This window comes from Phocoena phocoena, chromosome 16 (genome assembly GCF_963924675.1).
Source record: "Phocoena phocoena chromosome 16, mPhoPho1.1, whole genome shotgun sequence".
In the NCBI taxonomy this organism is placed as follows: domain Eukaryota; kingdom Metazoa; phylum Chordata; class Mammalia; order Artiodactyla; family Phocoenidae; genus Phocoena; species Phocoena phocoena.
In genome coordinates, this window is record NC_089234.1 from 15,047,000 (window position 1) to 15,072,638 (window position 25,639).

Sequence of the window (25,639 nt, forward strand, 5' to 3'; positions counted from 1 at the left end):
CAGACCCTACACACCTGCCACAGGCCACGCCATATGCAGGCGAGATTTTTATACCTCTAGTCTTGTCATGTTATTGAGCCCTGGCAGAGATGGAGTGCTTCACAGGTATTATCAAGGGACCACGTGGTCAGAGTTTTCTATCATGATATACTGTATAACATCAGAAAACCCACCAGGTCATTCTACCTACGGCAGGGCCAGAACGTATGTCATTTACTGAAGCCATGAAGAATGTGATGGTGAGAGGGATACTGGCATCACTGAGAAAGCGGTGGCTTTCCTTCATAGACCAAAGCTGATGGTATGAAAAACTGTAACAGAACTGTGCTCAGTGATGGAGACAATAGGAAAATAGAGGCCAGCTGGTGACACTTAACCATCAGAATCCAATCCAAGTAGAGAGCCATTACTGTAATAAGCAGCAAGATCTAAGCGTCAGCAAGAGGACTGACCTACTGAGAATTATAGAGACATCTAATAGAACACAGCATCCCTAGAAGCAAAACAGATGGGCAGCCAACAAGGGTACTACCTAACTTATGTCATCAGAAGAAATCAAGGATAAACGATCAGAAAGCTGATGGCAGATGCTACAATAAAAAGTCATAATTCATTGCTCAATTTCTGGATGTGAGCCACTTTTTAAATCCAGAGCTGATACATTTAAAAGTCTGGGACCCAGGAGGAAGGACCCTGTAATACCACAGCAAGTATACATGGTAATAGCGTCCCTAGTTCTTCCTCAAAGGTACCAATGGTCATTTCATTGTGTAACCCCAGCCTAGAGAAAAAAGCAACCACAAACATTGCAAGTACTGCTGGACACAAGGTCTGAGTTGACACTGACACATCATGGCCTCTCTTTATAGCAGGGATAATACGGGAATGATGAAATTAATGGCATCCTGGCCAAGGTTCTTCTCAAAATGAGCCAGTGGGTCTGCAGACCTATGCAGTGGTCATGTCCTAAGTCCCTAGATTAATAATTGGAATAGACATTCTTGGCAAATGGAACCACCCCAACGTTGGGTCCTTGCCTGTTACAGTGGAAAAGATCAAGCTGAAGCCTCTGGAACTGTTACCCGCTGGATAATATAATAAGTTTTAAAATAATGTTGCATTTCAGAGGGAGTGAATGGCATAAATTAGTATTATCCTAAAGAATGTTGGATAATGGACCCCCTCAAATTGTTTAAATTACCAATCTGGCCCCTGTAAACTAAACAATACCTGGAAGATGACAATAGCTCACCACTGTGATTCAAGTTAGTAGCCCAAACTGCAGGCAGCATGCAAGATGTGTATCTTTGTTAGAGCAGATTAACATGGTCACTGATTTGGCAAATGTGTTCTTTGCTAACCCTACCAGAAAAGAGGACCAAAAGCAGTATGTATTCATATGGAATAGAATAGTATACATTCACAATTTTGCCTTGGGATTATGTTAACTTCTGTCAGGACACATTTGGCCCAATTGGACATCTTGCAGAACATTTCATTTTTCCACTACATTAATGGTATCATTCTAATAGTGCCAGGTGAACAATAACAGTTAATGCATTGGAGGCCTTGTTAAGACATATATGCTTCAAAGGGTGGAAGATAAAACCTACGAAGATTCAGAGACCTTTCGTGTAGTAAGCTATTTAGGGGCCTAGAGGTCAAGAGCATTCTGAGACAGCTCATCTGAACTGAAACACCAACTATTACATCTTTCAACTCCCATTGCAAGGAAGAAAGCGAACATCTGATAGGTCTTTTGGGGTTCTGAAGGCTGTATATTCCATTCCTGGGAATACTGTTCAAGCCCATATACTGGAAAATATCAAAGGCTGCCAGCTCTGAGTACATGCCAGGGCAGAAAATAGCTCTGCTATAGGTCCAGGACACACTGCAGACAGCCCTGCAACTAGGGCCACGTGACCCAGTAGATACTATAGTTATTGGAGGAGTCACTGTTAGAAAAAGAAGCATGTGGAATATGCAGACCCAACACACATATCAAAGGCCATGCCATCCGCAGTTGCAAATTTTATACCTCTATTCCCACCACACTACTGAACCTTGGCAGAGATGGAGTGCTGGACATGGGTTATTAGGTGACCATGTGTTCAGAGTTTTCTGTCATGAGCTGTCTCTGTCATCAATAATCACGAGAACATGAAATGGAAGCTGCACCCACGATGACGCACGAGCAAGAGCACAGTGCACAAGCAACCTGCAGTAGCTGGTAGCTCAGACCTAGTGTCATCTACCACTGCTGCCCCCGCACCCATCCCGCATCTTCCAGCTATGGCCGTATGAGGAATCCTTCATGCCCAGGTAACAAGAAGAGGGAAATGAAAATACGTAAGCTTCGTACGTGGCCACAATTCAAAAATGGTTATCACTTACAAGACAGCTTCACTCACGGGTGGCCTGGAAGAACAGCAAAAAAGGAGAAAGCCTCCCGATTGGGCAGGCCTTTGAGAAGTGTGCCTCATGTACATTGTGTGGAAAGAGAAATGGCCCAGGAGCAGTAGTTAATGACCTAGCTGGCTGATCAGGAGCCTAGAAGCAGAAATATTGAAGATCAGAGACAAGGAGGTCCTAGAGTAGAGACATGTGGATGAATATATCTGAATGAGCATGAAATGTGAAGATCTTTGTGATACAAGTTAAAGGCCATCAGAGAGCATCCAACATAGAAGAGACGTTAAACAACCAGTAAACAACTGACTGAGAAAGCTAATGTCAGTCTCTATCGTAGGACACCTCGGTGCCAACAAAATGAGCACATGAACTAAGTAGCCATATGGCAGAGATGGAGGCCATCCAGGAATGCAATAACATGGGCTCCTTCTGAAAAAAGCTGATGGAGTTACTCTTCCACTAAATGTCCAACCCGACAGCAAGATATCAATCCTGATCCCCTGATAAGGCCATTCCCCAAGAACACTAACTGGACATTTGGTGGCAAGCTGACTACATTGGGCCCCTTCCACTCTGGATGGGCCAACATTTCATTACGACAAGAATACATATTTTGAGGATGCCTTTGCTTTTTCTGCCCACAGGGTCTTAACCAGCACAACTATCTTAGAAATTATGAAATGTTTGATCAACCAGCATGGGATCCCATGTAATCAGGAGACACACTTCACAGAAAAGGAGGTACAGAAATGGGCCTATGACCATGAAATCCACTGGATCCCAAACCACACAACCTGACAGAGATTTTGACAGGCACAACTGAAGCACCAGGATGCGGGATACACCTGAACTAAAGACCTTCAAATAGTGCTGTGTCCCCAATAGGAAGAATATATAGGTCCAAAAACCCAGGAGTAAAAGCCACTTCTTGTGGCCTCATATTCAGTTACACAACTGGGAAATTTGTGCTCCGCATCCTGCAATTCTGGGTTCTGCAGGATTAGAGGTCCTGTTCCCCAAAGGGAAAAATATTCTGGCAGAAGAAGTAGCAATTAACCGTGTAACTGGAAGCTACAGCTGCCACTTGGGTACTTCAGCCTCCTTGTGTCAAGGGACCAGCAAGCAGGCAAAGAAGGAGTAGCATCTTGGCAGGGGTAATTGGCCCCGACCATCAAAGGGAAGGGCTCCTGTTACAAATAAGGGCAGAGGGATATATTTGGTACACAGATGATCCATTTAGTGTTTCTTGGTATCCCTTTGCCAAGTGTGATGGTAAATGGGCAAGTATAATAACCCAGACTAGAAGGTATATGATGATCAGGAGCTCAAATACCTAAGGGGGAGGGAGTGGGTCATGCTACCAGGTAAAACACAGAGACCAGAAGAAGTGCTAGCTGAGGGTAAGGGACATGAAAAAATAATGGATGAGGGACATGGTGAATACCAGTTGCAGCCCTGAGACCAGCTACAAAAGCCAGAGCAATAATCTAGGCTCCCACCAGGCAGAAAGGCCCACTGGAATTCTGGAGGAGCTGTTTAACAAATATATTTGAAGAAGCGGGCTGAGTGACCCAAAGAATGAATTGTGATGAACATGGAAAGGTGCTGACTAAACACACCTTCAGGGAAGGACTTATCAGTGGACATCATTCAGCTGCCAGCCCCTGCAGAGACTGCCTTAGCTACAGAGAGCTTCCGCACCCAAGGTCCTGGGAGTGACCCTCGTACAATGACCGACCAAGACCTGTTTTATCCTAAAGAGCAACAACTCTGAGGGGCATTTCAACTCCAGAGTTGTCCTGGAGTTGGCTGAGGATGTTAAGTCTGCTTGACTTTTACTTTTTGCCCAATCCTGCTTCTTCCCCTCCCTTTTACAGGTGTTCAATCCAAGGACCTAATAAGTACCCTGAACACTAAACTCTGTCTCAGAGTTTGCTTTTCAGAGAACTGTGACAGGATTGTTTGTTACCTCAGTCTAACATAACCTGTACTGACTGATACAATACAGTAAGTGTGAATATTCCTCTACAGTGTCTTAAAATAGCTGGCAAATTGTTTTCAACTCACAAAATTGTTTAGGAAGAGGAGAATTTAACTTGCAAGCTTATGAAAAGCTAGTTGAGGTATGCAACTTTTGCAACTATAGGGACATTTCATGCCTGCTGATATCTGTCCAACTGCCAGGATTTTTCAACAGAATGAGAAGAGAAAAACATAGGAGCAGTTGCAGCAAATACACTTTCCACTTATCCCTTGCAGCTTTTTCAATAATGACTAAACAGAATGTTGGGCTAGATAAATTCTGTTGCTGAGTTTTCAAATTCTTGATCAGGATTCTCTGTAAAACACAGGTTAGTTTTCTTGTAAAATGTAGAAGGTATCAAATGCCTTAAAGCTCAGTATTAAATTAATATAATTTGTTTACACATAGTCTCTTTCCATTCTTACGTCTCTTATATTATTAATGTCTGACTGCAATCTATAATCATATTTTTTGCCAAGAAGAAAATGTATTTCCAGAACACTCATGTCATTATCACTTCACAAACAGTTCAAGGCTAGACAAACTAAAGCAAATTCCAAAGTTACTGACATCATGAAAACTGACAGAAATACCATCCCATACCGACAGAAAAGCCACACAGCAATAAAGACCAAAGTAAAATATACTCTCTAGAATACAGACTTTTAAAAAAATCTGTACTACAAGGCACTAAATATTTATTTTAAAACCTTATACACTCAATAAACATAAGATCAAGAAATTAGAGTTACTATTCTCTCCAACACAGATCTCAGCAATCAGAATACTGTGCTGTTAGGACTATTCACATATGAGAGACAACATAATTACATTAAAAACATATGCTGAAATTTAGAGACAGGTTTATCAATTATGCATAAAATAGTACAGGTGAAAAATGCACATGCATTGGCTAATTTTTCTGCAAATACTCATATTCTTCCATGAAAATATGCATCTATAATACTTTAAAGACACATTTTAAAAATTCTTTTAATATTCCATTTGAAACACCAGTTCATAACTCAGTCTTAATAGCTTATTTGAAATTCATTAAAAAGAGCACATATGTTGTCGGTATAAGACTCAAAACTAGATGAATACGAAGAAAAACTTTTATTAACCATTTGGATACTTATGTAATAGAAAACCAAATTTCTGGATGTTGCCAGAAATCTTTTTTCACCTACCCCTGAAATGCTGATGTTTCACTGGGTCCCCCTCCCCCAGGTAAAAATTTATCTTACTATTCCAATAGGTGCACACTTTTGCTACCCACAGTTTCATACCCACAGTTTCTCTCAGGATTTTGTCCTCTGGCATTCATTCCATAAATATTTATTTAGCTTCCTACCCTCTGCCAGGCAAAGTGGGCATCACTATTTGACAATCAATCTTAAATGAAATGATTTTATCATGTTTTAACATACACTGTTATTTCCTGTTGGCTTCAATAAACAGTCTTGAGGTAATAAATTATATTTATAGATTCCCTGATAATGAATCATACTTGAAATCCTAGAATAATTCCTACTTGGTCATAGTTTATTATAATTTTGAAACTGTTGAATTCTATTTGCTAATATTTTATTTTAGATGTTTGATTCTATATTCATGACTGTCTTCCCTGCCTTCTTCCCCAGAGGTTTTGTTGAGACATTTAAACACTTTTCTTTCAGTGTATATTCTATTTCAAGAATCTTTATTTAGCAATTTTTGTATTCAAAACAATCTCTCAAAATGCTTATAGATCTACTAAGAGAGATTCATTGTTCGTTACTCTTCTTGATTCTCTACCTTGAGGTCACTGATTAAATATACTGATAAAACTAATTTTCTTGAGTGTCATGCTACATTAACAAATATTATATGCCTTTTTTCCCAATTAAATATCTTTCAAATTTTTTTCCTGTTAAATCAGGAAAACATCAATATATAGTACAGTGGTAGAATCAAAATAACTTTGAACTTAGACTTGGGTTCAAATTCAGAATACACCATCCTACAACCTATGCAAGTTTGGGTTTAACCATGCTAAATCACAGTTTCTTCCTGTATGAATGAATATAATAGTACACGCTACACAGATGTTATAAGAATTACATCATAAAGCATATGTAAAGTGCAAAACATTACAGGAAGCTTTCGGCGAATGTTAGTTCTCCCTTTTCACAAAACGAAAGGTCACTTTTCCCCTTATTTACTGGCCTCTTTTTTAAAGAGAAGAAACTACTATTTCTTCTACACAATAGTTTATTATAGAAAGAAAAAGAGAACCTTGAGCAAAGGATACAGTAAAGCTTAAAACAGTCAACAGTTGGCTAAATTCATTGAAAAAAAGGTATGATGATTTTAAGAGTTTTTCTTACAGACAAAGAAACAAATGGGTTCTTTCAGGTGGCAGGGCAAGGGGTGCTGCCTTTGTCAAGGGAGAGCCCTAAGGAGTTAACAGAGCACAGAGAGAAATAGTGATAGAGAGGGACACATAAAATAACCTCCAGAAAATAAAAATAATTATAAACATGAAGAGCGAGCAAGTTTGAAATTTTATAGTTTTAAAAAACTATAAATAGATGTTTTAATTTGAATATGATTTTTAATGAAATTATGTGCCTTACAAAATTGTATCCATAATACTGTGTGTGTGTGTGTGTGTGTAAACATACACACACACGTATCACTCTACAGGGTTGTACAAAAACATGTATACTATGTTTCATAAACTAGTTAAGTGATTTTTAAGGGTATACTGAACTACAACTCCACTGTGTTTAAAATGATTATTACATTACCAATTAAAATAGTATTACTTCTGCAAATATGGAATTAAGTACTTTTCTTTTTACTGAGTTTGCTTTTAAATAATTGCCTACCAAGAAGTTAATGTCATAAGTAAAACTGTCATATGCAGGAAATTTGTTTTTTAAATTCTATTATAATATTATTTTGACTTGATTTGAAGTTTAGGTGTTTTGCTTTCTACACGATATATTTCTGATATAAATCTGACTCCCTACCCTATTCTGAAATAATCTAACTCAACAAATTACATTTTCATGACTCTACTATATTTTTGAGGAAAAAAATTATGACCAATGTAGCTCAGAGTTATCTTTCATCTTGTACATTCTCTTACCCTTAGGTAAATTTTCTTATTGAAGAAGAATAACTACCATTTGTAATTTAAAGTATCATAACTATATGTTAGGCCCACTGAAAATTCTATAATAGCTATTAATTTGATGATTCTGAAGTACTGTCTCAAGATTCAATTCAATTTTAAGGTATGTTTCAATTCAGGAAAACCTCTCATTTGTAAATGTTGATATCTTCAGTCAAACCACCAAAAAGATTGGTGGTTTACTAAAGAGATGTGAAAAATATACAGACTACTTGATTCCTTTTTTCCCACTGACTCCAGAAAACTAACTTTTATGACACTGCTTTCCACAGCCAAACAGTTTAAAAGTATAAATATATCTAATAACCTGAGATCAACTCAGTGAGACATGCTTTTCCACTGCATCTTTAGTCTCATTATGTACTAGAAGGCTATCTTTACCAGAAAGATCATTTTAATCTTGAATCAGGTGCAATAATGATACCACTAGCAATAACAAAATTTCAGGTTTGAAATGTCTTCAAGCTGGCTTTACAAACTAGAACATTAAGTAACTTATCATTGTATACGTTACAGTCCATCCAGTCTTATTCACCAGTTCTGGCTCTATTATCACTTGCACTTGAGTCACTTTTTAAAACTATAAATACCCAGTGCCTAATCTAAGAGGATCAGATTATAGAGGTCTGATTTTTCTCCCTTCAACCTTCAAAGGGAATGACACGGTACAGCCATGTCTGAAAATCACCATTATATGCCTTCTACATTGATCACGTATAGTATAATGAGAACTGGGAAGGCAAGGTTATGTCCTCAAAGATTAATGATATTATTGGCTATATAAAATTTACTATGGCAGTAGGGTTGAAATAGTACATTTTAGAGCAATGAAAAATTAGTATTAGCATACATATTTTTATTGTTTAAACATCACAGAACACAATCAGCTAAATCTTCAGGTGCATTCCAGTTAAATATGCCATAAAAGTCCCAGTGTACTGTACAAAAGAGAAAAACTAGCAACACAACTGTTTTTCCCCCAAGAGGATCTATTTTCAGTTGGGTTCATATACAATCGTTATATTTTATTTCCACAAAAATATACTTCACAAGGAAAGCAATTATTTTGGAAGACATTTTCTGAAATAAGAAAAATAATTTTCCCAGGAAAATATTTCAGCATTTGATGCTACAAACCCAGGAGAGTAAATACAGATTGGGGGAGGGGGGGCTTTACTGGGAACTGCATAGAAACAATCAAATAAGGTAAAACAAAACACCTTTACCCTGTATTGATTGTACTGCTTTATGTTTTTTGTTTTTAGTTGTTAGCACAGGGAAAACAAAATCCTATGTTAAAATACAACATTGTTTAAACTATGTTATTCTTCCTCCAATTTGAACAATTTGTTTGAAAAATGAAACTGATATTTGCTTCTATCTTTCCACAGCATTAAGAAACCTTACTAAACATAAAGTGTCTGGTAATTTGTTGTGAAAATGAAGAGCATACAATGGACCTGACTAAACAGCGCAGTGTAGTCAAGAGGAAAGACTACCACTTCAGGAGTTAAAAAAAGCTTGATCTACCACCTGCAGGGCTTTGGGCAAATTCCTTTTACTCTTGCGCTTAATAATCTGAAAATGAGTTTATTAACACCTTGTTACAAGGTTATTAGAGAGGTTACAGATATTGTAAATAAAGCTCTTAGTAAAGTACCTAGCTCTTAGAAGACACTTAATAAAGAGTAGCAATTAGAATAATGATAATCTGAGAGCTCGCCCTCTCTCTCTCTCTCTCTCTTTGAAAAACTAACAACTCTAATGTTTTTCACCTTGGTAAACTTTTTGGATGCATAAAACCTAAAATATGGTAATCTTGAACAATATGGAAGAAATAAAAATAAATTCCCAATATGTGAGCTACAAAACAGCTCAACATTAATTTCCTCGTTAAAATACAGAAATTGGGTGGAAGCTCCTTGAAGAATCTTTTTCAAAAGTTCAAAATCTCACTTCATGGATTTTTAACAATTACAACAAAATTCTACACTTTTCCTAGAATTTTTATTCCTAGAAGAAAAACAAAATGTTCATCCACCTCCACAGAAATAAGCATACTGTCTCATCACCATAGCAAAATAATATGTTGACAGTGCCAACCTGGCAATGAAAGGTCATAATAAGCCAGCCTAGATTCACTACTCCATTTAACCGATTTTCTGGATCTCAGGCACTGATTTAAAAGCCTTCTGAAAGCCAAGATAATCCCATTTTCATTATGAATCATAACTTCAAATTATTATTTCAAAAGGTAAACATTTAATTATTTAGGATCTAAAAATCCTTCAGACAGTGGATTGTTTTCAATGACTACTCACAGGCAGATAGTCATAGAATTTAAAAAGCATGCCTAACTTTATTACTAGGAATTTCCTTCCAAACAAGCTTACAATAGTTTAGAGATCAAAGTGCTTAATAATAGTCATAATTTTCTTTATATGCTGCCACTTGAAATAATTTTCCAAATTAGACTGTGTGCCTTTATGATGCAAAGGTGAAAGGATACTTCTTACATCTACTAAATGTGCTATTCTTTGGTCTCTTTTATTTTTATTTATCAAAATGTTTCTTAATAGCTTAAAATTGGTTTATTATTGTACTTTACACAATAAAAGGTCCTCTTAAGTACTGCTAAAGATTTAAAATATCAGCTATGTTTTATCTATAACATGATATGTAGAGAAGAAATTTTTTCACTATAGTGGTCAACCAAGTAGCTAAATTTAGTATTCAAAAAATATATTCATTTACTATTCAGAAATTGATAGGACTATATAGCATAATTAAAATTGAGTTGTATAGATGTACTGTATTTCTAGGTTCCCTGGTAAAGATTCTTCTTTAGTTACTTCCATTCCTAGATATGTTCCGGGTTTCCATTTTGTCCCCAAATATTATTCATTTAGCTTTTCTATCTCTATATTCCTTTCTCTAATTCTATCAGTTTCCTCTATAGAGTAAGTATATCTGATGAGTTTAATTTAAATGCATCTTTGCTCATCCCCACTAAATCTAAAGTGTCTGCATTCCTACTCTTCGTAATGTAAACTTGCTAGTGCTCCATTTATCCATTAGCAAAACTAATATGGTAATAGTCAAACAAAATAGACTGATAAAGTGCTCACGTAGGTATACAATGCATAAAAGCCTTCATAAAGACATTCAAACCCAGATTTCTCAATTCCCCTGCCTCCACCACTGACTCACCTCAGTTCATCTCTTCTCCTGCCCTATACGACTACTACGCTGAAACTGGAGAGAATTCCATTCATAATCTGTCACTGAATTTCTCTCTCTAAAATGACATATACACATGCTATCAAGTAATGTATTTGAGAATCTCTACATGAAAAATTTCTGGTATTTCCTACTTTGTAGAGTCCTAACAGATACATACCTATGTCATATGCCAGGAAATCGGCAGAAAAACATTTTGCACCGTTACTCAAGGAAGTGTCATTATGGGTATTTCCTCCAAAAATAAGCATAGCTCCATTGATAAGAACAGCTGAATGAAGGTATCTGGCAAACCCACTTTCTTTCAAAATAGTCCTACAGGATAAAATTTAAAAATGTATTACAAAGGATAAAAAGATCTCCCTGATTTTATATATATTACAGAAAGGATCTAATTTGCATATAGAATTTTCCTTGGAATTGTGAAAAAACATGCTTTAGTATTTTCAACAACTTATAAATGGCCTCTAAATTTCAATATTTTAAAAAATATTCTGAGATTCATAGTACCTTAAAATGTTTTCAGGAAACACAATATTAAACATAATTGTTAATGATTTTATAATAATATATATTTTGAAATTTTGTTTTCATTTATAAAAGTAGGAAACAAGTCTCCTTTAAACTAGAGGACCAAATTATCATCAGTTTTAAATACCAAAGTAAATATAAAGTTAAATATAATAAATTTATTCTGAACAATACTCAGTTAAAACTACATGGCTCATATGGATCTCATAATACGCTTTCTAACTTTTTAAATATGATATAACATACATGAAAGTGCACACATCGTAAGTCTAACACTCAATGAATTTTCACAAGATGAACACAACTAAGTAACCAGTACTAAGATCAAAAAATAAAAATTACCACTATTCTGAGTCTAACAGCAAATATTTCTATTGCTGCCTTTGTACTTTACAAAATGGAATCACATAGTTTTTATTAATTTGTATGTATGTCCTGTTGCTTAAGATTATTTTTGAGATATACCCATATTGTGTATAATTGAAAATCACATTGCGTTTTTGAGAAACATTCAAATTAAATTAAATGTTCTTTTAATTAAAGTGTAATTATGAGAGAAATACTACAAATATAGGCTCACAATTATATTTTACCTGAATTCACTGATATATATATAATAAAGGTTCATGACAATGTGAATCAATACTTTATAAATACTCTATAAATAAATCCCTGGTACAAACAATCAACATGTAAACATAGTATGTATAGTATAGTTAGTAAGGTACATACAGTGTCTCAAAAGCTATAGATTATAATACCAATTAATGCTTAAAGAATATGGAATTCACTTCCAGAATGTCAATATAAGGAGTTCCATAAACAGTCTCCCCAGGGAAAGAACTATAATTGGTAAAAAAAAAATTTGGATCTCAAAAATGTTGCCAAGAGCAACAACAAATAAAGAAATATTTGCTCAAGAATATACACTAGGGCTTCCCTGGTGGCGCAGTGGTTGGGAGTCCGCCTGCCGATGCAGGGGACATGGGTTTGTGCCCCGGTCCGGGAGGATCCCACATGCCGCAGAGCGGCTGGGCCCGTGAGCCATGGCCGCTGAGCCTGCGCGTCCGGAGCCTGTGCTCCGCAACGGGAGAGGCCGCAACAGTGAGAGGCCCACGTATCGCAAATAAATAAATAAATAAATAACAGCAACAGTCCACGATATTTGACTCATTACCAACTCCCATTCTTCTCATCACTGCCACCTCCCCACACATACACAACCAGTTAGGCAAGACTGTTCAACCACAGGCTGGTAAAGTCAAGAAGACTATGCTCCTTCATCCCTCAGCTCCTAGTCCAGACCATTAATATACAACCAGGAGCAACAGACTGCCAATATTTCTCAGGCCCCCGAACTCTTAGTGGCAGAAGGTCTATTCAAGGAGAAAGCATGTGAGGTCCGAGTCCTCATTCTCTACCTCACCACCACCCACAGGGTGAAAGCTATACACCAGGCCTCAGAGATTAAGAACAAGAGGGCCAAAAAGTCTTCACCCCTAATTCATAGGGCAGCAGTTCCAAGATAAAAGAGGCAAGCTGAGAAGTGCAAAGGCTACCATACCTATCCAGTTCTCTGCACATAACACAGTGGGTCAATGAAAGAACAGGCTACAAACCCCACCTATATTTCCAAAGCAGTGGCATAGAGGTTTTCTCCCACAGGGAGAGACAGCCTAAGAAAAGGAGAGGCAGGCTAAGAAAAGGAGAGCCCCAAAGGTCTCAAGGGAACTTGACTTTATTTGGTACAAGGTGGCAAACTTCAAGCCTTAAGGGCACTCGAAAACAATGGAAGTAGTGGTTGTAAGCAATTAAGAGATAGCTACATGAGAACAATAAGCTAAAACATAGACAAGCTAGAAGTTTATCAGAGAAAACCAGGGGGAAAGACAGCTAATAAGAGCCTTACTGGGGTCAGAACCTCAAAAACTGGCCTCAAAGACTACCCCTGAAAAAGGTTTGAAATGGAATTCAGACTGTGGGGCAATTTATGCCCCCAGAGCATTGCTGAAAATAATAGAACTGGGGCTTCCCTGGTGGCGCAGTGGTTAAGAGTCCGCCTGCCGATGCAGGGGACATGGGTTCATGCCCCGGTCCGGGAAGATCCCACGTGCCGCGGAGCGGCTGGGCCCGTGAGCCATGGCCACTTAACCTGCGCGTCCGGAGCCTGTGCTCCGCAACGGGAGAGGTCACAACAGTGAGAGGCCTGCGTCCCGCAAAAAAAAAAAAAAAAGAAAAGAAAATAATAGAACTATCAGTTGGCAATTAGTGGAGGCTACCAGGTGAGTTTGATACAAACAGAGGCAGAAAGCTTAACAAAGAGCTCAGAGGAAAAAGTCAAAGAGCTCTGCTAAAATTACTATCATCCCAGGGTGACTGTGTGCATACCCAGGCTGTACCATCTGAGGAGGAACATCAGAGGATGCATTTGGAAGAAGAAACAGACTTCTCAAAAAGAGTTCAGCCAAGTTACTAAACAAATAAAATTACAACAGCCCCAGAGAGGAAGGAAAAGTCAGGATCCAGAGTTGCTACAATATATTACCTAAAATGTCTGGTTTTCAGGGAAAATTATGGTATGCAATGAAATAGGAAAGTGTGACCCATACACAGGAATAAAAGCAAGCAACAAAACTACCTTTAAGAGAACCCAGATGTCAGATGAAACAAAAAATACTTTAAAGCAGCTATTATAAATATAGTCAAAGACTTAAAGAATACAATGTTTAAACCAGTAAAGGAAAATATGACAACACCTTATCAAATATAAAACATTAGCAAAGAGAAATAACAAAAAAAGGAAAATTTGGAATTGAAAAGTGTAATACTGAAATTTTAAAATTTAGTAGAGAAGCTCAACAGTATATTTCAGCAAGCAGCAAGAAAAGAAATCAGTGAACAAGTAGATAAATCAATAGAGATCCTGCAATTCAAAAAACAGAGAGGAAAATGAACAGAGTCTATGAGAAATGTAGAACACCATTAACAGCAGCAACATACATTTACTGGGAATACTAGGGCAGAGGAGGAAGAGGAAGAAGACTTTTCAAGAAATAATGGCTGACAACTTCCTAAATTCGATGAAAAACATTAGCATACACATCCAAGAAGATCAACAAACTTCAAGTAGGAAAAAATACAGAAAGAGCCACACTCAGACATAAAATAGTAAAAATACTGAAGGCCAAGGGTAAAATCTTTAAAGCAGCAGGAGAAAGAAGGTTCTTCCCACACAACAGAACCCCAATAAGATAAATAGCTGACTTCTCATTAGAAACAATAAGGGCCAGAAGGCCATGGGATGGCATATGAAAAGTGTTAAATTTTTTAAAGTCAGAATACGAGGATACAGGGAGAGACATCAGCAAGACGTAGGAATAAGTTTCCTACTGTGAATAAAAAATATTGCCTGCCATATGGTAAACAAATGAAGTTGCAGCCATTGAGCCATCACACTGCAACCATGACGGTGAGCCCTGAGAGAACTCAGGATGGAAACAGAATGCACTCCACTGCAGCCACCCAGGACAGTGCACCCTGAGGACACTCAGGATGAGAAGCACAGGATACTGGCCCCAGATAGCTGAGGTGCATATCAAAGGAATGATCTCAATGAGCCTAGGCTTTGCATCTTCCCATACACAGAAAAGTGCTAAACTCCTTAACTTGAGATATCTGGTTTTCTTTTTTTTTTTTTTTTTTGCGGTATGTGGGCCTCTCACTGTTGTGGCCTCTCCCGTTGAGGAACACAGGCTCTGGATGCGCAGGCTCAACGGCCATGGCTCACGGGCCCAGCCGCTCCGTGGCATGTGGGATCTCCCCGGACCGGGGCACGAACCCATGTCCCCTGCATCAGCAGGCGGACTCTCAACCACTGCACCACCAGGGAAGCCCTGGTTTTCTTTAAATTAACAGCAATCTTTTGATGTTCTGACTACCTGGTCTTTGTTGCAAAAACTGCCATATACCTGGCTCCTGCTTGCCTCTTTGGAGCAGTCTCTCAGAGTTATCCGAGATGCTATGTCACAGGCTTAAGTCCTCAGATTTGTCCACCGAATAAAACATTAACTCTCAACTTTTAGGTTGTGCACTTTTTTTTCAGTCGACACTGCCTTCATCCTCCCACAGAAGCACTGATTTTGTCAACTACTCAGAGACAGGAGTACCTTTGTAGGTGCCCAGCAGAGAAGTCCTAGCACCACTTGGAGCAAAAATTCCAAGAACAGGACTGAAGAGGGTAAGAAGAACAGTTTCACTTTACCACATCACCCCCACCCCCAAGGCAACAGCTCACTGCCAAGAGAAACTCATTCAATCTGCTCTTTCTCCCAGGGGGAAAGTGAGAACCTAGTAAGTGCCTAGCTTCCATGGCCAAGCGGGATGATGCCCAAGAAGCCCACTTCTTTCTCACCCATTCCAAAACAATGGCAGGATGGGCAGGGGAGGGAAAAGGGGGCTCACGGCAACCAGGGTAAAAAACCCAGCAGGGCTAATGTTTCTACTAACTACCTCATGAACTCTACAGAGAGGCCCACCCATAAATCTACAGTGTATTACCTGTAGATTCACCTCAACTAGCACACCCATGCTCCCAACAATCCATAAATCCCTCCCCCACAGAGCCCGCACCCCATACACACCCCTGCAGACAGCACACTTTAGCTTCTGCAGGTCATGAATGAGCACACACATATAACCGGCTCAACTCTGTTGCCATGGAAGAGTATGCATAACCTTGAACACTTCAGGCACTGCCCTGGGGAAAATAAATAAGACGCTCTCAGTATCAGGCCTGGCTTTGTGTGATGGAGAAAATTCCATCTCCAAAATATATTAAAAACTCATATAACTCAATAGAAAAAAAGAACAATTTAATTTTAAAATGGGCAGAGGATCTGAACAGACATTTTTCCAAAGAAGACAGAGGGCCAACAGGTACATGAAAAAGTGCTCAACATCACTCAACAAGGAAATGCAAATCAAAACCACAATGAGGTATCACCTCACGCACATACACAAAGCTGTTGGAATGGCTATTATCAAAAACACAGGAAATAAAGTATTGGTGAGGATGTGGAGAAAAGGGAACCCTTGTGCACTGTTGATGGGAATATAAATTGGTACAACCACTGTGGAAAACAGTACTGAGGTTCCTCAAAAACCAATTTAGAATTACTATTACAAATTACAAATCTAATTACAAATTTAGAACTACCAAATTATCCAGCAATTCCCCTTCTGAGTATTTATCCAAAGGAAACAAAATAGCTATCTCAAAAAGATATCTGCACCCCCATCTTCACTGCAGCATTATTTACAATAACTAAGACATGGATACAACCTGAGTGTCCATCAACGGATGAATGGATAAAGATATATATACAAAGGGGAATATTATTCAGCCATTTAAAAAAAAAAAGGAAATCCTGCCATTTGCAACAACACAGATGGACCTTGAGGGCATTACACTAAGTGAAATAAGTCAGACAGAGAAAGGCAAATACTGTATGACCTCACAAATATGCAATATCTAAAAATGTTTTTAAATGAACTTATAGATACAGAGAATAGATTGGTGGCCACCAAAGTCAGGTGGTAGAAGGTGGGTGAAATGAGTAAATGTGGTCAAAAGGCACAAACTTCCAGTTTTAAGACAAATAAGTCCTGGGAATGTAATATACAGCACAGTGATTATAGTTAACAATATTGTATTATGTTTGAAAGTTGTTAAGTACTTAAAAGTTCTCATTACAAGAAAGAAATAATTCATAACTATGTATGTGATGGGTGTTAACTAAACTGTTGTAATCATTTTACAATATATACATATAACAATTCATTATGTTGTACACCTAAAACTAATACAATGTTTTATGTCAGTTTTATTTCAATTTAAAATAATTAATTAATTTAATTTTTAAAAGATAAGTGTTTGCAAGAATGTGAAGAAAAGGGAACCCTTCTATACTATTGGTGGGAATGGAAATTGGTACGGTCAACTTGGAAAACAGTATGAACATTCCAGAAAAAATTTAAAATTTAACTACCAAGAACTATAATATGATCCAGCAATCCCACTTCTGCATATATACCCAATAGACGCAGCTAAAGCCTAGAAAAAACCTTTCATGATAAAAAGCACCCAACAAAATAGAGATAGAAGGTAACTTCCTCAATCTGGTATGGCTGAATGGTGCACCACCACAAAAGATGGATCCATGTCCTAATCTCCAGAACCTGTGAATGTTACCTTATTTGGAAAAAAGTCTTTTCAGATGTAATTAAATTAAGGATCTTGAGATAAGGAACTCATCTTGGATTATCCAGTGGACCTAATCTAATGACAAGTGTCCTTATAAGAGACACACAGAAAAGAGGAGAAGGTAATGTAACTGTGGAGGCAACTGGAATGATTCAGCCACAACTCCAGGAATACTGACAGCCAAAGCTGGAAGAGGCAAGGAAAGGAATTTCCCCTAGCATTTCTGGAGGGGGCACGGCCGTGGTCACACGTTAATTTTGGATTTCTGGCCTCCAGACCTGTGAGAGAATATCTTTCCATTGTTTTAAGCTACACAGTTTGTGGTAATTTGTTACAGCAGCCATAGAAACCCAATAGAAAGGATATATACAAAAAAGAAAAAAAAAAAAACCCAGAGCTAACATCATACTTAATGGTAAAAGATTAAATGTTCCCCCTCTAAGATCAGGAATAAGACAAGGATTTTTGCTCTTGTCACTTTTATTCAACTTTGTATTAGAGATTATAAGAAGGAAAATGGGCAAGACCATAAAATTAAATGCATCTAAATTAGAAAGGAAGAAGTAAAAGTCTCATTATTTGCAGATGACATGATCTTATACATAGAAATTCAAAGAAATCCACAAAAAACTGCTAGAACTAATAAGTGAGTTTAGCAAGTTTGGAGGTTAAAATAAAATAAAAATAAATTGTATATCTAAAACCAGAAGTGAAAAATCCCAAGATAAAAATAATAAAACAATTCAATTTACATTAGTATGAAAAAGTATTTAAAAATAAATTTAATGAAACAAGTATTAAATTTAAACCATGAAAACTAGAAAACATTGAAGAGAGAAATTAAAGATAGCCTAAAAAAATGAAAGGATATCCCATTTACATGGATTGGAAAACAAAATATTGTTAAGATGACCATACTCTCCAAACTGATCTACAGATTCAACTCACTCTCTATAAAATCCCAGCTGGATATTTCTCTCATTGACAAACTAATCCTGTGATTCACGTGGAAATTCAAGGGCCCAGGATAGCCAACTCAATGAAAGGAAAGAATACTCTTTTCAACAAATGGTGCTAAGGCAACTGGATATCTAGGTACAAAAGAGAGAAACTGAACCCTTCCCTTACAATATATGCAAAAATTAACTAAAAATTGATAAAAGGCCTAAATTTAAGAGCTACAAGTGATAAAACTCTTAGAAGAAACTACAGAAGTAAATATTCCTTGCCTTGGGTTAGGCAATGGATGCTTAGATATGACACCAAAAGCTTAAGTGACAAAATATATAACAGATAAAATGGTCTTAAAAATTAAAATTTCTGAGCTTCAAAGGACACTAAAAATAAAGTGAAAAACAACATACAGAATGGGAGAAAATATTTGCAAATCACATATCTGATAAAGGATTTATATCTAGAATATATAAAGTACTCTCTCAACTCTAGAAATAATAACTCTAGAAATAGAAGGGCATTTCCTTACCTTGATAAAAAAAATTTATCAAAAAAACTAGAGGCTGAGTCAAGATGGCAGTGTGGGAAGACATGGAATTAGCATCTCCCCACAACTAGGGCGCCTGCTGGCCGCTAATGGGGGACTCTGACACCCAAGGATAAGGGAGGAACCCCAAAGTGAACCAGTAGGACGTAGGGGGACTGAGGAGGGAGGAGAAGTGGAGGCCACACAGGATCAGTGCCCCTGAGGCTGGGGAGATCAGGAGAGGCAGGTGGGAGGGACTCTCCGGGAAGAGCAGGAGAGGAGCAGAGGGCGACTGCCCCATCCACTCAGGGCCAGGGAGCCTGCTGAGCTCCCAGGCCGATCCCCTGCCCTCCAAACTCCCCTCCAGGCTGCATGGGTCCTTGGGGGCATAGGAGGGAGGCCAGGGAGATCAGGAGAGGTAGGTGGGAGGGGCCCTCCCAGACTGGAGGAGTAGGAGAGGAGAGGAGGGTGTTTGCCATGCCCACTCAAGCCCAGGAAGAATGCTGGGCTCCCAGGTAAGGTTCCTGCCCTCTGAGACCAGGGGTGGGGGCACGCCTCAGCCCCTTCTGTTCCTTGAGCCTAAGTCCCATGCCCCACAGCCCCTAGGGCCTTTTGCAGCCCTGTGGGCCCTGAGCATTGGCTCCGCCCACCACCCAAACCTGGTCCTTGCTTAGGCTCCACCCTCCACAGCCAAGGCCTTCCCCCACACCCTTTTATTTCCGGCCCCCTTGTCTTTTGTACTATTATGGTACTGTTGTACCTCCCAGTTGTTGATTCATCTATATTTTTATTTTTATATTCTTCCTAACATATCTCTTAGTTTCCTAGTCTAATTTTATATTTTACTTTGTTATTGTTCTTGGCTTTTTTGGGTTTGTTTTTTTTTTTGCCGCCACAGGCGGCTTGGAGGATCTTGGTTCACGAGCCCAGGGTCGGGTGAAAGATCCTGCAGTGGGAGTTCCAAGTCCGAACCACTGGACTAACAGAGAACCTCAGACCCCAGGGAATATTCATCTGAGTGAGGTCACGGAGTTCCTCATCTCAGCACCAAGACCCAGCTCTACCCAATAGTCGACCAGAGCCGGAAAGCTCAGGCCAAACAACCAGTAAGACAGGAACACAATCCCACTCATAAAAAAAAAAAGAGATGGCAAAAAAATATGTCACAAATGAAAGAGCAAGGTAAAAACCTACAAGATTAAATGAAGAGGAAATAGGCAATCTACCTGAAAAAGAATTCAGAGTAATGATAGTAAAGAGAATCCAGAATCTCAAAAACAGAATGGAGGCACAGATTGAGAAAATACAAGAAATGTTTAACAAAGATCTAGAAGAACTAAAGAACAAACAAACAGAGATGAACAACATAACAACTGAAATGAAAAATACACTAGAAGGAATCAATAACAGAATAACTGAGTCAGAAGAATGAATAAGTGAGCTGGAAGACAAAATGGTGGAAATAACTGCCAAGGAGCAGAATAAAGAAAAAAGATTTCATTACTATCACAAGTAATGAAATTGAAACCATAATTAAAAATCTTCCAACAAACAGAAGTCCAGGACCAGATGGCTTCACAGGCGAATTCTATCAAACACTTAGAGAAGAGCTAACACTGATCCTTCTCAAACTCTTCCAAAAAATTGCAGAGGGAGAAACACTCCCATATTAATTCTATGAAGCCACCATCACCTGATACCAAAACCAGAAAAAGATATCATAAAAAAAAGAAAATTATAGACCAATATCACTGATGAACACAGACGCAAAAATCCTGAACAAAATACTAAAAAACAGAATCCAACAGCACATTAAAAGGCTCAAGTGGGATTTACCCCAGGGATGCAAGGTTTCTTCAATGTATGCAAATCAATCAATGTAATACACCACATTAATAAATTAAGGAATAAAAACCATATGATCATCTCAATAGATGCAGAAAAAGCTTTTGACAAAATTCAACACCGATTTATGATAAAAACTCTCCAGAAAATGGGCATAGAGAGAACCTACCTCAACAAAATAAAGGCCATATATGACAAACCCACAGCAAGCATCATGCTCAATGGTGAAAAACTGAAAGCATTTCCACTAAGATCAGGAACAAGACAAGGATGTGTACTCTTGCCACTCTTATTCAACATAGTTTTGGAAGTCCTAGCCCCAGCATTCAGAGAAGAAAAAGAAATAAAAGGAATACACTGGAAAAGAAGAAGTAAAACTGTCACTGTTTGCCGATGACAAGACACTATACATAGAAAATCTAGAAAACTACTAGAACTAATCAATGAATTTGGTAAGTTGCAGGATACAAAATTAATGCACATAAATCTCTGGCATTCCTATACCAACAACGAAAAATCAGAAAGAGAAACTAAGGAAACACTCCCATTTACCACTGCAAGAAAAAGAATGTAATACCTAGGAATAAACCTGCCTAAGGAGGTGAAAGACTTGTACTCAGAAGACTATAAAACAGTGATGAAAGAAATCAAAGATGACAAAAACAGATGGACAAATATACCATGTTCTTGGATGGGAAGAATCAGTATTGTGAAAATGACTATACCACCCAAAGCAATCTACAGATTCAATGCAATCCCTATCAAACTACCAATGACATTCTTCACAGAATTAGAACAAAAAATTTTACAATTCGTATGGAAACACAAAAGACCCTGAATAGCCAAAGCAATCTTGAGAAAGAAAAATGGACTTGGAGGAATCAGTCTCCCTGACTTCAAATTATATCACAAAGGTACAATAATCAAGACAGTATGGTACTGGCACACAAACAGAAATATAGATCAACGGTACAAGACAGAATGCCCAGAGATAAACCCACGCACATATGGGCACCTAATTTACAACAAAGGAGGCAAGAACATACAATGGAGAAAAGACAGCCTCTTTCCCAGTGGTGCTGGGAAAACTGGACAGCTATATGTGAAAGAATGAAACTAGAACACTACCTAACACCATACACAAAAATAAACTCAAAATGGATTAAAGACTTAAATGTAAGACCAGACACTATAAAACTCTTAGAGGGAAACATAGGAAAAACACTCTTTGACATAAACCACAGCAAGATCTTTTTTGACCCACCTCCTAGAGTAATGGAAATAAAAACAAAAATAAACAAATAGGACTTAACTAAACTTAAAAGCCTTTGCACAGAAAAGGAAGCAATAAAGAAGACAAAAAGATAACCCTCAGAATGGGAGAAAATATTTGCAAATGAAACAACAGAAAAAGGATTGATCTCCAAAATATACAAACAGCTCATGAAGCTCAATATCAAAAAAACAAACAATCCAGTTAAAAAATGGGCAGAATACCTAAATAGACATTTCACCAAGGAAGACATACAGATGGCTAAGAGGCAAATGAAAAGATGCTCAACAACACTAATTATTAGAGAAATGCAAATCAAAACTAGAACGAGGCATCACTTCACACCAGTCAGAATGGCCATCATGAAAAAAATCTGCAAACAACAAATGCTGGAGAGGGTGTGGAGAAAAGGGAACCCTCTTGCACTGTTGGTGGGAATGTAAATTGATACAGCGACTATGGAGAACAGTATGGAGGTTCCTTAAAAAACTAAAAATAGAACTACCATATGACCCAGCAATCCCACTAGTGGGCATATACCCTGAGAAAACCATAATTCAAAAAGAGACATGTACCACAATGTTCATTGCAGCACTATTTACAATAGCCAGGACATGGAACCAACCTAAATGTCCATCGACAGATGAATGGATAAAGAAGATGTAGCATATATATACACTGGACTATAACTCAGGCATACAAAGAAACGAAATTGAGTTATTTGTAGTGAGGTGGATGGACCTAGAGTCTGTCATACAGAGTGAAGTAAGTCAGAAAGAGAAAAACAAATACCATATGCTAACACATATATATGGAATGTAAAAAAAAAAAAAATGGTACTGCTGAACCTAGTTTCAGGGCAGGAAAAGAGATAGACATAGAAAATGGACTTGAGGACATGGGGTGGGAGGGCAAAGCTGAGGCGAAGGGAGAGTAGCATCGACATACATACACTACCAAATGTAAAATGGTTGGTGGAAGCAGCAGCATAGCACAGGGAGATCGGCTCAGTGCTTTGTGATGAAGGGTGGGATAGGGTGGATGGGAGGGAAGCTCAAGAGTGAGGGGATATGGGGACATGTGTATGCATATGGCTGATTCGTTTTGTTGTGCAACAGAAACTAACACAGTATTGTGAAGCAATTATACTCCAATAAAGATCTATTAAAAAAAACAATTATACTAATGGCAAGAAAATGGAAAGCTGTTTTCATTCTAAGAAAGAGCAAGGCTAGATATACTCTCTCACCACTCCTATTCAACATTTTACTGGAAGTCCTAGTTAGTGCAATAAGACAAGAAAAGGGAATAAAAGGATATACAAAACGGTAAGGAATAAATAAAACTGTCTTTTTTCACACATGATATGATTGCCTATGTAAGAAATCCCAAACAATCAACAACAACAACAAAAAACAAAACACTCCTGGAACTAATAAGTAATTATGGCAAGGTTGTAGGATATGAGGTTAATATGCGAAAGTCAATCGCTTTTTTACATATTAACAATGAACAATGGATACTTGAAATAAAGACACAACACTTATATAGCATCCCCACAAAACTGAAATAGGTATAAATCTAACAAAATATGTATAAGATCTATATTGGGAAAATTACAAAACTTTGATGAAAGAAATCAAAGAGGTAAATAAAGGGGTAGGCCATATATAATACATGGACAGGACGATTCACTACTGTCAAGATGTCAGTTCTTCCCAGCTTAGTCTATATATTCAATGCAATCCCATCAAAATTCTCACAAGAATAGCCAACACAATACTGAGAGAGAGGAATATATTCAGAGAACTAACGCTACTTCAAGACTTACTATAAAGCTACAATAATAAAAACAGTGTGGTACTGGGGAGAGAACGGACACATAGATCAATGGAACAGAAAAATAAGCCCAGAAATAGACTCACAAATAGTCAACTAACTTCTGACAAAAGAACAAAAACAACTCAAGAGAGAGAGGACAGTCATTTCAATAAATGGTGCTGAAACAACTGGACATCCACAAAAAAAAGGAGTTTGACAGATCTTACACCTTCTACAAAAATTAACACAAAATGAATCACAGGCCTAAATGTAAAATGAAAACTATAAAACTCCTAGAAGATAATATAGAAGAAAATCTGGGTGACCGTGAGTTTACTGATGACTTTTTAGATACAGCACCAAAAGCACAAATCATGAAAGAAAAAAATGGTAAGTTGGGTTTCATTAAAATTAAAAACCTTGACTCTATGAAAGACACCATTCGGAGAATGAAACAGTAAGCCACAGACTCGGAGAAAGTATTTGTAGCAAATACCTGATAAAGGACTTGAATCCAAAATATAAAAAGAACTCTTAAAACTCAACAATTAGAAAACAAACAACTCAATTAAAAATTGGCAAAAGGTCTGAACAGATACCAAAGAAGACACACAGATGGCAAAATAAGCATATGGAAAAATGCTCATTATAGGTCATTAGGGAATTACACCTTAAAACAATGAAATACCACTACCTATTAGAATGGATAAAATTCAAAACACTGACACCAAATGCTAGCAAGGATGCAGAGCAACATTCATTGCTGGCGGGAATGAAAAATAGTACAACCACTCTTACAGAACTAAACATACTCATAAAAATAAACACTCTTACCACACAATCCAACAATTGCACTCATTGGTTGAAATTTTATGTCCACGCAAAAAACTGCAAGTGGATGTTTATAGCAACTTTATTCATAACTGTCAAAACTCGGAAACAACCAAGATGTTCTTCAACAGGTGAATGGATAAACAACTGTACCACGTCCATACAATAGAATATTATTCAGTGATAAAAGAAATGGGCTATTAAGCCATAAAAAGACTTGGAGGAACCTTAAATGCAAACTGCTAAGTGAAAGAAGCCAATCTAAAAAAGGATTTATACTATATGATTCCAACTATATAACATTCTGGTAAAGGCAAAAACAATGAAGACAGTAAAAATATCAGCGGTTGCCAGAGTTTGGGCAGGGAGAGAGGGAGATAAGCACACATGATTCCTAGGGCAATTGAAACTATTCTACATTATACAGTAGCAGTAGAATATGTCATTATACATGGTGTAAACCCACTGGACCAACAACACAAAAGTAAATGCTAATGTAATCTATGGCCTTTAGTTAATAATAATGTATCAATATTGACTCAATTGTAACAAACGTACCACACTAATACAAGATGTTAATAATAGAGGGACTTGGGGTGGGGAAGATGTGGGAGTATTGGGGAAATCTCCATACCTTTTGCTCACTTTTCTTTAAACCTAAAACTGTTCTAAAAACTAAAGTCTATTAATTAAAGGACAACAAAATAAAATGGTGGTGATAAAAACTGCAGTTGCTTTTC

The 25,639-nt window shown here is 37.7% G+C and overlaps 1 protein-coding gene across 1 annotated transcript in view; it reads right to left on the reverse strand.

Moving 5' to 3' along the window:
• ATRNL1 (attractin like 1) overlaps positions 1-25,639 on the reverse strand; it is a 691,263-nt gene that overhangs the window by 567,299 nt on the left and 98,325 nt on the right. Inside the window, exon 10 of the mRNA XM_065893763.1 lies at positions 11,017-11,171. Within this exon, the coding sequence (XP_065749835.1) occupies positions 11,017-11,171 (155 nt within the window). The remainder of the gene's footprint in view (positions 1-11,016; positions 11,172-25,639) is intronic.